At 39.0% G+C, this 16,265-nt stretch overlaps 1 protein-coding gene across 5 annotated transcripts in view; it reads left to right on the top strand.

Annotated features, from left to right (window-relative positions):
- DIP2C (disco interacting protein 2 homolog C) overlaps positions 1-16,265 on the top strand; it is a 311,009-nt gene that overhangs the window by 283,076 nt on the left and 11,668 nt on the right. For all 5 annotated transcript variants that reach the window (XM_035316876.1, XM_035316875.1, XM_035316879.1 and 2 more), the window contains one exon: positions 630-691. In XM_035316876.1, the coding sequence (XP_035172767.1) occupies positions 630-691 (62 nt within the window). The remainder of the gene's footprint in view (positions 1-629; positions 692-16,265) is intronic.

Here is a 16,265-nt window from a genome sequence, read left to right as displayed (position 1 = left end):
ATAAAGGGAAACTCAAATTAGCCTACTATTATTCAAGTAACTAAATATTATGACATAAAACGAGGGTTTAAATTATGCAGTGGAAGACCGAAAAGGAACAGAATAATTGCTTAGAGATCTTCAGTCCACACTGGTTCGTGTCATGCGTGCTACCTTTAATATCTTTAGCTTCAAATATATTCTCTGTTGCATGTGTGGAAGATTCTCAGTAAACCATGCTTCACATTCCTGACCATGTGCTTCTGCCATTAAACTATGTCCCCTCTTGCCGTTTCTGCATTCCTTTATATGGCAAAATGTGTTTTAACATTTTTGTATGTATCCACATGCTGAATACTTGGCCTTTTGTAGCAAATCAAACCTCTGTTGACATGTGTTTGGTTAAATAGTATGGCCGCTTGATGCGTTTACCAACCACAAGGTAACAGGTACCTGACGGTAGGTATGTTTTCAGGTGCTCTGTAAAGCTGACTCTGTAAAGCTGAGCTTTGTTTGATGAACAGCTTAAATATAACTTGTCGTTTGATTAGTATAATTAGCAATGAAATGAATGTTCAGTTATTCGGGGGGTAAATCTCTTTTCTCCTCCCAGCCTTCAAGTTCTGATTAGCTGATGTTGTTGTTTACAGGGAACATCTGGACCGGATCCAACCACAGTCTATGTTGATATGAGGGCACTGAGGCATGACAGGTGGGAACCACCTTTTTCTTCTATAACAAAGACACTTAAGAGAGTTTCTAGCAAAAAAAAAGTCATCACACCTCACCCTGAAAGCCATTGTAATCCTCATAATTTGAGTAACTCCTACCTGCAAGCAGAAGTATTTATTTTTATTAGTTGGTTAATTAATTGATGTTACCATTGACAAACCTGAGGCAATTGGCATAGCAACTCTGTTCACTAATGAACTTCCTAGCTTTTTAGGGTTTCATGACACTAATTTCTGGTGGGATAGCCTAGCCAGTCCCTAAGAAATGAAGTCCTGTTGGGCCTGTTGGCTTCACAGAGTTGTTTCTCCTTGTTGGGCAGGGCCAGCAAGGAGACAGTGGGGAGATTTTGCTGTGATTCTTAATGCTGTAAGACTGTAAAGGATAATCAACTTTGGCCATTGTGAGCAACCACATTCTTTGACAATGGATGTTTTCTGGTTTTACATTTAATGTTAAATAGTCATATAACAAGAAACAACTAAAATTTACATGTAGCATTTGTAAAAAGATATACGGAATCTTCTGGATGGAAGGAAACTTGTAATTTAATGTTGTAATTTTAGAAAGTGCCCATGCACACATTTCAGTTTTCCAATACAGTAGTCAAGAAGCTAGCAGGTAGTCTCATTGTAAAATTCTCTTTCAACAAAACAGTTTTCTGTTAACTCTGGAAGAGGTGAACATTTAGTTGACAGCGTTCACCACTGCTGGTGCCATAAAAAATCATTATCCAAATGGGGCTTCTTCCTCTTTTTTGCTCTTTTTTTCCCTCTCCTTCATAAAAGCTTAACAGCAGAGAATTTGTTCACCTTAGGCAAATATTGACTTTAGCTATATCAAAGTGACTGGGTCAGCTTGCAGGGTACCAACCTCAAGGTAGTGCTGGCTTTGCCCACATCACCCCCTGCATTTCCCAGTACTTCATAAATGCTAGTCATAACAGGTTCATATTTCTGGACAACACATAAATTCTAAAATGAGCATGACCTTCATTCTGTTAGGTATATATAGTTTGGACCTGCTCAGCAAGTCTTTCATGTATTTTCCTCTGTCGCAGTGCGGGGCTGAACGGGGATTTGTCCTGTACGTGCAGAGACATCTAGCTCAGAGCCGCCTGCCTAGACCCCCTTTAGTGAAGAGGCAAATGGGAAGTTTTAGGCTGTTATTTACCTGTTCTCTTGTAAGTTTTCAGCTTAAGGAGATATTAATTGGACTCAAAATTGTGTGCTTCTTGCCGTTAACTATAAAGGGAACATAGAATAGTTAAGTCAAATACAAATATAGGTGTCTTCTTACAGGACATGGAGCGTGGCAGGTGGAAGGAAGGAGCTGTAAAATACTTGACACTCTCACCATTTCTCTCACCATCTCTCTCTTCCTTTTACACACTGTATTACCAACAGTAATACTTATGTTTTTATCAGTCCTTGAGATACTGCAGCCTGCATAACCCAGCCTCAGAAAACGTGCACTAACTGGCCCAGCAACTATGGTACTGTGTAGACATACTCATATTCAGCCTAGGGAATAAAGGTCCTGACGTTACCATTACATGAGCCTATCATCTCTGCAGTGCACTGAAGAAAGGGGATTTACTTGAGAGTCAAATGATTTATTTTGTAAAAAAGGGGTGAGGAGTGGAGCAATTTTTTTTCCGAGAGCAGAACAAACAGTGAGCAGGATAAATCTCACCCAGTCTAAAGCAGTCTCCTAGGCTCCTTCTGCAGTCAATGAGAACGGTCAGACAACACTGGTGTAACCCAGTTATCTCAGACATGCATCAGCATGGGATGAATTGCAGTTAAGGTGCCATTCTTTCTGTATTGATGAGGAAGGAAACTTAAACAACTGACTTAAACCAAATGTTTATTTTTTAATGGAAGCATTAAGGTAAGACTTACTTGCCCATAGTGTTTGAACTAACTTCATAGCTCTAAAAAGGCTGAAGTTAAGTTGAACACAATGTAAGCATATATCTGTAAGCATCATTCAAGTGCTGGAGAGAGCTAAAATTGTATCTATAGAGGGGAGAGAATAAAGCAAATATAAATAGTTTTAAATTATTTTTTTCTGAGAGAAGTAAATTTATTTAATATTTACTGGAAGGAAAATATATAGAAACATATTTATAAAGACAAATGAATATTTACAGTTTTATAATAATTATTATAAATAATAAAATATATTTGTAAATCTTTATATAAGAAAAATAAGATCATGCTTCATAAAAGCTGTATATGGCATGGGTATACTATTTTCTTGCCTTACCATGTCATTGAGAAGTAGGCATCATTATCAAGACCAGACTTTGCAGTGTGTTAATTTATATTTAGTGACTAGTTCTACAGAAAGTGAAAGATGATCTTTGGAGTTGCCTTCTCACATTGTGGTAATGTAGATATTAAATTGATGGATTAAAGCTGTGCCTCATTTACTCAATCCTGTGGAATTTAGAATTAGATCCATGGGTCATAAATTAGGGGACAAAACAACTTTATTTGGCACAGTCTCTTCACACTTGCTATTTCTAACCATTTTAGTGGAACCGAATGTCACTATCGCTTAGCAGCAACTGAAAGATTGCTTCTTGTAGCTGTGAGAGTGTACAGTAACAACTGACTGCATCTTCGCAGGTCAGCCAGTCTCCCAACAATATGGAAAAATTACACTGTACACTTAATGTGAGGGATTTCTCTGTATTTTGTAGGATATTCTCTAGAATTTCAAAAAGACTGAACATCACTGTTTTGTTTTTTTCTTGGCATAATAATGCTTTGTAGTTACTGCAAAAAGTAGCTTTCACAGCTTATCAAAATATCATTGTTTGATAGCAGTTTAGATCTAAATACCTGTGCTGTGTACGATCTGGACAGAGATCTAGAGCTGCTTGGTCAAAAAGACTAGACATTTCGTTCCAGCTTGCACTGGATTCTGATGGTTTATTTCTTGGGCTAGGTTAGAGGTTCTCAAACACTTTTTGAATCTGCCTGTGTGTGTGTGTTTTAGCCCTCAGCCCCCAGGTTTAGCTGCTGGATTCCTAGAGCTCTAGTCATAGTACTAGAAAAAGCATTGAATTGCCTAACAGTTATCATCCAGTGGAATTTTAGGTGCTACAGCTACTCCATCAGGCCTTGCCTGTTGTATTTGGTAGTACTAATCAGATGGCCCAAGCACCAGATGGCATTAGACACCTCTGGGAAACTGAGTAACGTCCTAACAGCAAGAGGTGCGCTTGGGGGTAATGCATCAATATCATTCTATTGGTCATCTCACTGATTTTCTAAGAATCAGTGTCCCCAGAAGGTGATGTCAGAAGGAGTGAGAAGTAAAGACAGACTTGTCCCACCTATGCCGCTTAATACAAAAATAATAATAATAATAATTAAAAAAAATAAAAAACTAAAAAAGAGAGAGAGAGGACACCTAGCAGGTGATGTATATGTCCTTGTACTACTAGAGAGGTTAACTCACCTCCAAAAAGCAAAGTGGGTGGATTAATGCTTCACTGTGCATGGGCTGGCCTCTTGGCAGGCTGTGCTGGCCCAATAACTTGCTCACTGTGCAGCCCAGGCCATGTAAACATGGCCATGTGCATGCAACAAAACTCCAGGCATCAGCACCCTGTCATGCCATTGACTGCAATTCTCTGCCAATTCCTCTGGGAAAACAACTTTATATTAAAAAATAAAAATAAATAAATAAATAATAGAACAAATATATTCTTTTCACATTAGTCTGAATCCCCTGGTTTTCAGATCCCTCCATCATCATTTTGGACCAGTCATGTTCTCCTCAGAAAGCTTTTCAGGTGGTTAAACACAAGATACCTAAATATGCTAAAAGCTGAGAAGTGCGTGGAAGACAAGACAGAGATCCCTTTCTCGTTGTACCAAAATACCACATTCTCTAAAGATGTACAGTTTTTAACATTTCCGTGCTTTCATGGCTGTAAAGATGTACATTTCAAGCCCAAACATCCCTTTTATCAAGGATGCTGTAAAACAATATCTACATGTGTGGAAGGTTAAAAATGTACAAGATAATCAATTTAACAGCAAGTTATATCTTAGTAGAAAAATAATTTAATTGGCAAAACTGGCCACTTCATCAAACTGCGACTTGTGTGTTCCAAAATAGATCTTTCTTTCACACAGACAGGGAGAAAGTATTTTTAAAGTGCTCTTCAGGAGGTCAGGCTAGATTTTCAAATGTTTCAATATAGTTGCATATATTTTAAAAGTACTTATCATTAGATCATTCAAAACTGTTTTCAAAATGTTACTGATTTAACCTGCTAGTTTAAGTTTTGAAATGGCCTTAAATTTGAAACTCAGTTGGTATGAATAAGAAATAAAATGTCATGAAAAATGTTGAAATGAGTTATTTTGACTGCTTTGATTTTTTTTCCCAAATTTCAATACAGGAAATTCATTTTTTTCTGCACTTCTGCATTTAAATGTTGTATAGATTTCCTCAGAAACTAGTGGTCTGAAGGATCATCCAGTGATGCCTGAAGGAGATTGTTGATCTAAAACTGAAACTTCCTGCAGCCACTGTAAAGATAAAGATCTCTTTGCATCCTGATATTCTTTCCTGTAGCAAAACCTTATCAACACAGAAAACAAGCTTATGAAAATCATTATCCTGCCCAAAGTGAAGAATAGGAAATACCTACTTTGAAATCAGAGTTTGTTTTAAAAGGATAAAAATGAAAAAGGAAACAAATTCCGTTCAATCTGTTTCTACCCCCAAAAGCAGCCAGTAATGTCTCCAGTCTTCTTGTTCAGTAGCTGATAGGGACAGTTTGTGAGCTTTGATGGAGTGGAGGCTAAGACTTCTAGTGGGGAGAGAGCCACTGATCGTGTATGCATTTATAATGATTTCAGTATTATAATTTAACATGCATTTGGACAGCTTGCTCTGATTTTGGCTACAAGTTGCATTTAGGCTGATTATTGGACTATAGCCACATCTTGTACCAAAAATGGGCAAGAATGAAGACTTTGTCAGTGTTAAACACTATTCTCTCTCTTTTTTTTTTGGATGCCATCTCTATTTTCATAAATGCAGGCATTCTTACCACTCATATCCTTCTGATCCTGTCTTTACGGTCCAGTATTCCCTTTAGTGAAACAATACTTGCATTAAATGCTCACTCAAATTACTCTAATTTCATCAAGTTAAGTCTGGCTGCTTTTTTTTCGGTGCAGTAAGAAGAATTGAGTTATTAAACCCTTTTGTGGTTTACTCCATTTCCCTTTGAGTTGCATGTAATGGTGAACTGCTTGGATGGTTTCATGGTCACAGACACGGTGAGACAGCTGGCGCCAAACAGGGAGCCAACTCCAGCTGTGGGATGTGGCCAGGTAGAGGCAGTGGGATGTATGTTGGTTCAAGTTACTCATTTTTTATTCTGGCAGGTACTCATGATGTGGCATGTGGTATCCAAAGCCTTTCACGGAAATACTCCCGTTCCATCATTAAAACAAATTGTTTTAGTCTGATTTCCCACTGTATTTATTAAACAAACAGTTAGCAGGTCTATAAAAATAGGTGTCTTGTCTTCTTATGAGGTCACAGACATCTTCTGGGAATTATATAAATTAGTGAATCTTTTCAAAGTTAAAAATAACTGATCCCTATATTACTTAAGTCATTAGCAGACTTGATGTCTTAGGAAGGTATTTATATGCTGTGCTTTATCTGATTTTTCATTGTGGTCTTCTGGGGTGTTCAAAGAGCTCTGAACTTCTGTCAGCTTTGCTGGGAGACATTGTTCCCTTGAGAACGGTGATTTTTGAGGATGGAAATTCTGAGTCTCGTTCCCCAGGAAAACAAAGGAACAGTGGTAGTGTTTCAAAGATATGTGAAAACAGTTACTTAGGATTTATTATTATAGATTGCTTATACACTGAGCCCAGTCTCAAATACAGGCTCTGTCAAAGGAAATCAGTTAAGGCTTTGGCTTCATTTTAATGTATTCCAGCAGTTCAGACTTCATGCAGGAAAAGAAAAATAGCCTTTTATCCTGGCTGTCAATTGTTTATCATTCTGCACTCTATTTTATTGAAACTTTCATGTTGTGTATACATTGTTTTGAGTAATACCAAGCAACAAAACCACGGGAGCTTTTTTCTAATTCTCAAGCACTTCTTTTCCATCTACCTTGAAAAATACTCTTATTATAGGGTTACCCGACAAAAGAACTACTTAGCTAAATTATCTAAGCTCCAGCCACAGCCATGCTCTGTAGCACAGTCACAGCATGGAGGAGAACAGTTTTATGGTCACGTAGCAGAGAAAAGAGACTGGGGGGAAATGTGTCAGAAAGAGACATGCTAATGGCAAGTGACGATAAAATAGTTACCTTTGTAAAGCATTAATTGATTAATCATACTTGAAAGCAATTTAGCAATGGCTACAGAAAAGAAACTTAGAAAATTGTTACCTGACGCTCTGGGGAGCAGTGCCTTTCCCAGCTCCTGTAATGGGTTACCATGTACAGAATTCATTTGCAGGTTACAGAAAATCCCAGTCCTCAATTATTGACTCTGTGTGAGATCTGAAGGGGTAATACAGATCTATTGCTGTCCCTTTTGACACTTCACCACCTTTTGCCTTACACTGCGATTCAGTAGGTACTGCGTGTAGAGTATGTTGAGGTTTGAAGTGCTAGATACCTGGGGAACTGTTCAAAACACCAACCTGGCAAATCACTGGCCTCAGAAAAGCATCAGTGCTTTTAAGCAATAAGCTCTTTTACGACTTGTGTCGTGTCAAGTGCCACCTCCAGCAGTGCCATTGCAGTCATCCTGAGCTTCAGGGATCTTCTGGTACAGGCAGCTTTAATTCCAAGTGTCACACATTACCTATGCTTTTTTCTAAGATTGTCTGTTCCTGTAGCTGTTTTGTTTTGTTTTCTCTTTTTTTCTTCCTATTATCACAGAAACAGATGGTCGTGGAGAAATGAGAAGCCTTTTACCCCTGTAAAGTCAGTAGAATTAGCTCTCCATTTTAAAGGAGGAAGGGTTGAGGTCTTCAAAATAAACTTTAAGTCCCTCTAAGTTTTAAGTAGGCTAAGCTGTGATGCAGTTTGATTTTGAGGATTCTTTGTAGAAGTGTATGGCTTTTAGGCATTCTGCCCGTTAACTCGTAGAATCTAATTAGTGAGTTTAAGCTGTCTGTCATGGTACTGGCAAAACCTTCTTTGTTCTTCATGTATTTGCTCAGGAGAAAATCCAGCCTTGGCTTTTCAGCAGCATTATATTTTGTTTCTGTCTCAAAAACCCTATTGGCACTATTTCTGATCTCTGGGAAACAGATCTCCCAGAAAGAAAAGCTCATTCTGGATGCTGAGTTTAATAGCAAAACTTCAACTTCTGACTCAGAGGCAAAGTCCTGGTGTGTCTGACCTGGAGGAAGGGTCCTCTCTTGCAGTTGCTGCCTGCACCAGGGGATGAACCAAGAGCTTTGTTCAGCCTCTGTGCCACTGAATGGCGGTGATTTGGAAATCAGCTGATGACCTGGGTAACTAAACTGTCTAGAGCATTGTCTAAGGGATTACACTGTTTATATTAGAGTTATACCAAAAATTGTAAATATACCTATTTTAAGAGCTTTGAAAGATGTCTCGTCCCCAGGCATAAATTGTCTTCAGTTGCATGACAGGAGAAAGAGCCAAATATCCATTAACTTTCAGATAGGAAGCCACCCCCCTTGTCCCAGTCAGGCTGAGTTATGCGGCTCAACTAGATGGGAGTCCGACAGAAAAATTTCTGTGCTCCCTAAGAACAGGCCCTTGAGGTATTTGCTCCCTTGAGTCCATTTTTAATTTGATAAAGTCTTTTTCAAGGGAACGGAATATTATCATTTTAGTGGAATAGGACAATAAGATTTGGCTCTACTGGTGGTTTTTGAAAGAGGATGTGTCTTAGAATCCCTTAACTATAAATGGAGAAATTCCAGTTATATTTCCATGGAGGGGGTAGGGAATACTGTAACATGTACCAAGACAAAGAGAAGACAAAAAAGCTTAGCTTTCCAGGAAAGTAGGTGTGCTGCACCTGAGCATTTACATAATTGTTTGCAAGTGCCATTTGCATGTCATTTTTTCAAACATAATAAAACTAGATAGAAAAATGTTCAATTTTTGTTTTTACAAACCATTTCTGAATTTTCCAATGACATTCCAGCTTATTAAACCATTTTTATTTCTGAAGAATATCTGATGCTATTTAAAAAAGAGGATTGTCCATTTCGGCATGTGCTGAGCTTCTGTTGGTGTTCCAGGTCCATTTCAGTCTTGGAGGCTGGGAATTGATAAAACAAGGTGGCAGGTCACCTTTCTGAAGAGTATTTATTAAAAATTCTTCCATTTTGTTTCATAAAAGACATACTTCTCTCTTTTTTTCTTTTGGAGTTTGCCACGACTTTAGCCATACACTTACAGGAAAGTTTTCCAAAAAAAAAATGGAATTTTATTCTTCCATTTTCTTTAAAGATAACGTGCATTTTGTATTTGATTTTTACAGATAGTGTATTCTGAAGCATATTTTGCTTTGTTTTCCTCATTGTGGTATACGCAGGAAGTTCCGGCTGAATGAGGGGGCAATTCTTCACTGTGAGGGTGACAGCGCACTGGAACTGGTTGCCCAGGGAGGTTGTGGAGTCTCCTTCTCTGGAGATATTCAAAACCCACCTGGATGCCATCCTGCACAATGCTCTGGGTGATCTTGCTCGGCAGGGGGGTTGGACTGGATGATCTTCAGAGTTCCCTTCCAACCCCAACCACTCTGTGATTCTGTGATCTAATGGACCACTAAACACTGATTCTTTAAAAATGCCAAAAGTCATTGACCTAGAGTACCTTTACTGCTTCGGCAGTAGAGGAAAAGCTGCTGCTTTCCCATACTGCAGCCTTAGAGTGCATTTCACAGCAGAAACAATTGCTTTGGAAGGAAAAATGCTTAATGAATACACATAACATTTGGAGCAAGCCTTTTAAATTCTGCAGACCTAGCTGCGGTACGCTCTAAGAGATGCACATAAGAGATGTAGCTCCCTAAGTGCCTTCCATCCGTGTTTTCTTTCTCCCCTTCTCTTGCCAGCCTTTGCAGAAGGACAGGCAGGGCTTTTGCTCTCCCACACACTGACAGTTATTTGCCATGAATAATTCAGCAGTGGGTGCCGTGCTGGTGGTTACCCCTGGGAATTGGGCTCTGTCACCTTTGTGACCCACTCCAGCTTTGCTGGCCTCAGGCACTCATTTGGCCCCTGTTGTCAGCAGAGTCTGTGGCTGTATGAATACTGAATGATGCGGGTGTGGGAAGGAGAGCTCGGAAAAACAGTAAAAGCATCCTATATTTATATAAGGATCCCTCCCTAACTTTGTTAGAGATGCAATATCCTTTCAAATGGCTGTATTCAACAGCTCTTAATATACTGCTTCAAGCCTCACATAGCCTCCTGAAGATTTTATATCCTAGAAGCATCTGTTTGCAGATGGTGAGCTTATTTATGTGAAGAGTCTTGTGCAGCTCAGCCAGGGTTCCCATTGAGCCTCCTGTGAGAAGGATGGTTCCTCTCCAGTGACTTCAGGTATTCGTGGCACTGCAGTCCATTGCACTCCTGCATTTTCTTCAGACTGATCATCTGTGGTTTTAGTTCCACTAAAGAAGTGTCTCCACGTGTTGAACTTCATGCACTGGGAATGTCCCTGGCGATAGGTAAGGAGAGGGAACTTTCTGCACGTTCTTCCCCAAAAATGCAGGGTGCCTGCTCTGTCAGTCAGCTGGTGGTGTGAGTCCTGAAGCTTATAGCAAGAGAAGGAGCCTTATAAAGGAGGACTTGATTTCAGATATTTCACCTTTCAAAATAGTGGGTGAATGTAGAATATAAACATTGGATCAGGGAAGCTAAAATTATTTCCAACATTAACTATAAATAGGGTAATTCTATTCCATGAAAAAAAATTAAGATCACAAATCTGTTAGAATGAAAGTTTTCCCTGTGTGTGGAATCTCTTTTTCCCAGTTAGAACCGGGAAGACAAAAGTTTACAAAATAGGAAAAGCACATTGTATCAAACAGAGTCATCAGCTCACAACTGTGATTATGAAAAGTGCTGTAAAAACAATTAGCATTAAACAATGTGTCCTGGGAGGTTTGTAATCTAAATAAAATGATAAAAGCCGAGAGCAGCATTATGCCTATTTTTGCAGATATGAACCTGAAGCACAGAGAAATGCGATGCTGTGCCTGCTGGAGCACGACAGGTAGTGCGGTAGAGGCAGGGTGCAGACGGGGCTGTCCAGTCCCAGTCCACTGCACTGACTTTAAATAGTTGTGCATTACGCTTTACACAATCTGTGAAGTTAAACAAATTCAATGTGATGCCCGTATAATAAAATCTGAACATTTTTCAGTACTTTAAAGCTGAAAACAGACATAAATATGGAATTTATTTTTACATATTCCCATAGCCATTTATGATAAAATTACTGTTACTTTTCTTTTTTTTAAAAAAAATAAATATCTCTGAAGCTTTGAATACTCATTTCCTGAACCTGAGTTCCTACTTCATTTTGGTTCCTTTGCAACTTTCTGCGTTGGCTTAAGTCCTTGTGTAACCTTTTGTGCTTCTTTATTCAGCCGTCCGGACTGGTTTGCTTTTGACCTCAGGGAGTTTGGGACATGAAGTACAATTCAGATTTATAGTGAAGAAAGTCTTTACATTAATGGAAGTACATTAGTGCTAATTTTTAACTGAACTTTTTGATTATAGAATTAACAGGATTAAAATATGTCCTAGACATACAGAAGATTTAATGGTTGTTCTTCTTGTTGGATAAAGTTTGCCTAAACCCAAAAGCTCCCTTTTTTACTCTCTGTTGTCTTTTATCTGTTATCTGAATTTGTCATGCAATGAGAAGAAAACTGCTTTGAGGAAACCAGGATGATGCAGGCAAAGTCTTCTTCATTATCTCGATTTTCCCTTCAGCCAAAGCATTCAGATGTGCCATCTTCCTACTTCTCTGATCTGGCTATTTGAATGGGGTATTTCATCTTGAAAGGCAGAGCTTATCTTCGTCTTTGATTGATATTTCCATTTTAGGGTCGAATGAGCTCATTGACCTGTAAATTCTGGAAGAGTTTATGTGCAAATATTTTATTGTTTGTGTAAAGAGAGGATGTACTGAAAGCCTTGAGTGTCACAGACTTCTTTTAGGTAGTGGTGTGTGTCTGAAAGGTGTTGATGATGGCATTAATACAGGGATATTTAAATCACAGCTGGGTTGTGGGATATAGCTACGCAAAAGTGCATGCCCTCTGACATTAAATGCCTTAAAATTAGGTTTTGGTTAAAATTTCTGATCAAATAAGAGTTTTTTTCCACCAGGAAAGACGATTTTGTTGGAATTGGAAAGGTCAGTTTTGACAGATCTTTTACAGATTAAGAAAAAAAAAGGTAAAATTTTCAAAATGGTCAAAATACCCTACTTTAACTTTTGAATTTTTGCTCACGATGGTTGTTAAAACATTTTTAGCTTGGAGACTTAATTAACTTAAAAGAAAAATACTGAAAAACTAAATTCAAGTAACCTCTTTTTCTGACCTCTGCAGCATTTGTTTCAGATTCAGTTTACAGCTTTGCTTCATATTTCACCTCTTCATTCCAGTTCAGTACACAAAAATTTTCAGATCAGTCTCTTGGATGAGAAGAAAATATCCACTTTTTCCCCGCAATTTCAATTTCCAACATAAGATGACAATCAGCAAGAAATCTTAAGGAATAAGGCTGGAACAAAACCAAGGAGCCCATCAACTGTGTCTTCCAGCCACAGAAAGGCTGTGGCCAAGGAAAGGGCCTAGGAGACATATATTAATATTCTTACATATTCAGTGTATTTTAAATATGTGTTAGGCCGTACTTGCATCCTAACATATCTGGTTTCCTTTAGTTTTTGTTGCTGAAGTTTTTTAAGCATGACAACATTCCAAGTCAGCTACTGAAAAAAAAAGTAAAATACTGTCAGAATAGGTAATATTAAGGAAACCAAAGAGCTGGACTTCCAAGCTGGCATGACTGCAAGGCAGCATGGTGTGAGAACAGACCGCTTGAGATAGGAAGAAAAAGACAAATTAAAGGTTGGTAGGCTAGACAGGGAGATGAGAGCTGGCGTTGATGGAAGATGCCGTGCTAGTGCACAAGGCCAAATAACAGCACACTGTTACAGCACAAATATTGGCACACTGGCAAGGATGTGGAGGGCAGTTACCATGGCTTGACTTGTGGGAATGGCTCTAAAGGAGAGATGAAAGTTGAAGGTGGGGGGTTTTGCCAAGTGTTCGTTTAGAAAGCAACCTCTGTAGCTGAAATATATTTAATAAGAAAAGTGGAAAAATCTTTTGAACTGTATGTGGGGAGCTTGTTAGAAATACCAAGAGGAAGATGGAAAAAGTTCATGACAAACAGGGCAGTAAAAAGGTTCCTGACTATGAAATACATTCAGCTGAGAAGTGAACTCTGAAGGAAAGTGGAAGAAGCCCTATCATTCGAAATACTGTAACCGGAGTAGACAAAGCACTCGAAAGTGCACTGCAGGGAACAGTCTTTTTTTGGCAGGGAGCGAGACTTGGATGACCTAATAGTTTCTTTCCATCTCTATTAGAATCACAGAGCTTAAAGTCTCTGCAGTAACACAGCCCTGCTTGAAGGTTTTCCCAGTTTTGGCATCGTAATGTTGGTTACTACCATGCTGCGCACTCCAGACTCCTGATTCAGAAAGCACTCTTTAATAGCTCTGCTGACAAACTCATTGATTAAAGAGAATACCAATAAGCTGTGGAGCATATTTTGGAGAGTTTTTGTCACCAGACAGAAAACAAAATTTGTGGCTTTATGTAAATAGTTAGGCAGAAAAACATTGTTACTGTATCTCTGTATCCCCTTCATTACACAATTATTACAGTGCCAGTTGGTTATAGCTTGCCAGTTTTTATTCTGAAGTCAGATTTCAGTCCTATTCCTCTATAGTAAGAGTTGAAGGAGATGAAATCCATCCAATATATTAAATTGAACAAGAAAAAAATGTAAGCACATATTAATGTTGTAGCTGCCTTTCATATTAAATTCCATTAGCGAGGCTTTGAAACATAAGAAGCTTTTTCAGCTGCACATCACCGGTTACAGGTTTTTATTTTTTAGAAAAAAGACTTATTCTTAGGAACCAGAGAAGAAAATTTTAATGATTATGCTCTCTCATAGCCTGCTATATAAATGCTACACATTCATTGTGTATCATCATTGCTTATAGCTTTGTAGCAGTCCAATGATTCTTAAACATCATCTGCCTCTCCTCCCCAGTGAGACATTTTGGTGGCAGAGAAAGCCCATGTTTTCCCTGCATTTGGTCACTCATTTATGTTTTCCCTCTCAGCTTGGCTGCAAACCACCAGAAGGTGCAAAACTAGCTTTCACGCCCAAGGGCAGCATTTTTGTCCCATCCACTTGATTTTCGGGCTCTTTGCCCAGGCTGGCTCTGATGCCATGTTCTCTTCTGCCCTTCCCAGCATGACTCGAAGGCAGTAGGAAGCAGTGGGAGGGCTCTACACTCAAAGAGTCTTTTTTTTTCACCAGCTGGAGCACTGCAGAGATACGGGACTTGCACTTCCTCCAGCTCTGATGCCTGGGAGCACGTTATGATTATTTGTGAACTCTAAATTTTGAGAAACAGTGTCATAAGGAGCCGTGAGTTCCTTTGCCACCATCATCTGTGTGATGCAGAGGTGGTATTTCTCCTGGGTCTGAGGAGCCCTGGGCTCTGCCTCTTGCCCACCAGGCAGGCTTGGGATGGTGCTCAGGAGGGAAGGTGAAGAAGTTCCTATCATGTCTGCTGTCTGTCAGTGCAAAAATGGAAATCTCCAGGGAGAGGAGTGGGAACAATTGAATTATTTTAAGATGAGACAGAGCAAAACTAATTTTTAAAAAATATTGCATAATGTCCATAATTTATTCACAGTACTAGTCCCCATAGAGTTAGTAAGACTATTATGCACTTAAAATTAAGTATGCACATAGGAGACAGTAACATCAGATTCTAATGTTGCACTTGTATTTTTTTTAAATCTCTCCGTGGCAAAATATCTTTTATTATTTCAGAGTTGTTAGAGGTTTAACAACATGCTCCCAAATGTATTGTGAGCTTAGCCAAAGCTTTTTAAAATGGAGTCTGAGTTCTTGAGCACTAAGAGAGCCCTAGCAGAAAACCTCCAAGAAATGTTTCTATGTTTACTGCACTGCTGTGATATTTCTGTAGGGATACGAGGAGGAAAGCACATAGCGGGAGAGTTTTAACAGAATTGGAAACTGAGAAATTGCACCTTCTGGATCTTTATGTGCTCAAATTCAGACAAGGTTAAGGGAAATAGCTGGAGAAGGGAGCTAGAAGAGTGTGTAAGTAATAACAACAAGGTAGGAGGCATAGATGCTGAAAGGACAGGGGAAAGGGATGGTCAGAATTATGAATGTTGATTCATTTCCAGTAGTCACTCACTGGTTTTTAAATGTATAGCTTTATTATACATGCTTTATTGTATGTGATTCCTACTAGGCCTGGAATTTAGCAGCACATTGAGGCATGTCTTGATGCCAGAAAGGGAGCAAAGGCCAGCAGAATCCCTACAAAGCTGGACAGCTCTAAGATATACTTTTCCTGCCCCAGAAGGTTTTCGCTCTTGTTATCAAAATGGAATTATTTTTAAACCAATCTCAAATTCAAATCAAGTACTCCCTGACATTGGTCACACCATCCTTTTTACCACATCATATGGCTGGGGTTTTTTGAATTGTCTCATTTTAAAGATCAAATCTATTTGTCAAATCTTGGTAAATAATGAATGAGGTAACTCTGTAAAAGGAGGTACCAAGTGTCTGAGATGGTGACTAGTTCTTCTAATAACAGCCACCTGTCTGTAAATACAGATCTGAAAATCAGGGATGTCAGTTGTTCAGAAGAGTTCAGGTAAAGGTGTTTTTTATTTCTACACTAATAGAGATTTTACAGAATATATATATATATATAAAGCCAGAACTGTAGGCATTAATTAACAACTGCTTCTCACAATATTTGCTTTTTTTTCAATATGCATTGAGTTATTTTCAATCCATTTGCTGCATACTCCCAAACACCTAAGATTTGGCTTGCCTTCTGAATAGCATTTCAAGTGTCTTATGTAGACATGCACTTTATAGAGTAGCATGATTTAAGCCATGCATGTACACTTATAGTGAAGCTCCTGGGTTTCTGCTACTCAGTTTTGGGCCCCTCAGTAGAAGAAGGACATCGAGGCCCTGGATCGTCTCCAGAGAAGGGCTATGAAGCTGGTGGAAGGCCTGGAGCACAAGTCCTGTGAGGAGCGGCTGAGGGAGCTGGGGTTGTTTAGCCTGGAGAAGAGGAGGCTCAGGGGAGACCTCATTGCTCTCTACAACTCCCTGAAAGGAAGGTGTGGGGAGCTGGGGGTCGGCCTCTTCTCACAGATAACTAGTGATAGGAC

The sequence above is a fragment of the Oxyura jamaicensis genome, chromosome 2 (genome assembly GCF_011077185.1).
Source record: "Oxyura jamaicensis isolate SHBP4307 breed ruddy duck chromosome 2, BPBGC_Ojam_1.0, whole genome shotgun sequence".
Lineage (NCBI taxonomy): Eukaryota > Metazoa > Chordata > Aves > Anseriformes > Anatidae > Oxyura > Oxyura jamaicensis.
The sequence above is the reverse complement of the archived record's forward strand: the minus strand, read 5'-3'. Positions and strand labels throughout refer to the sequence as shown.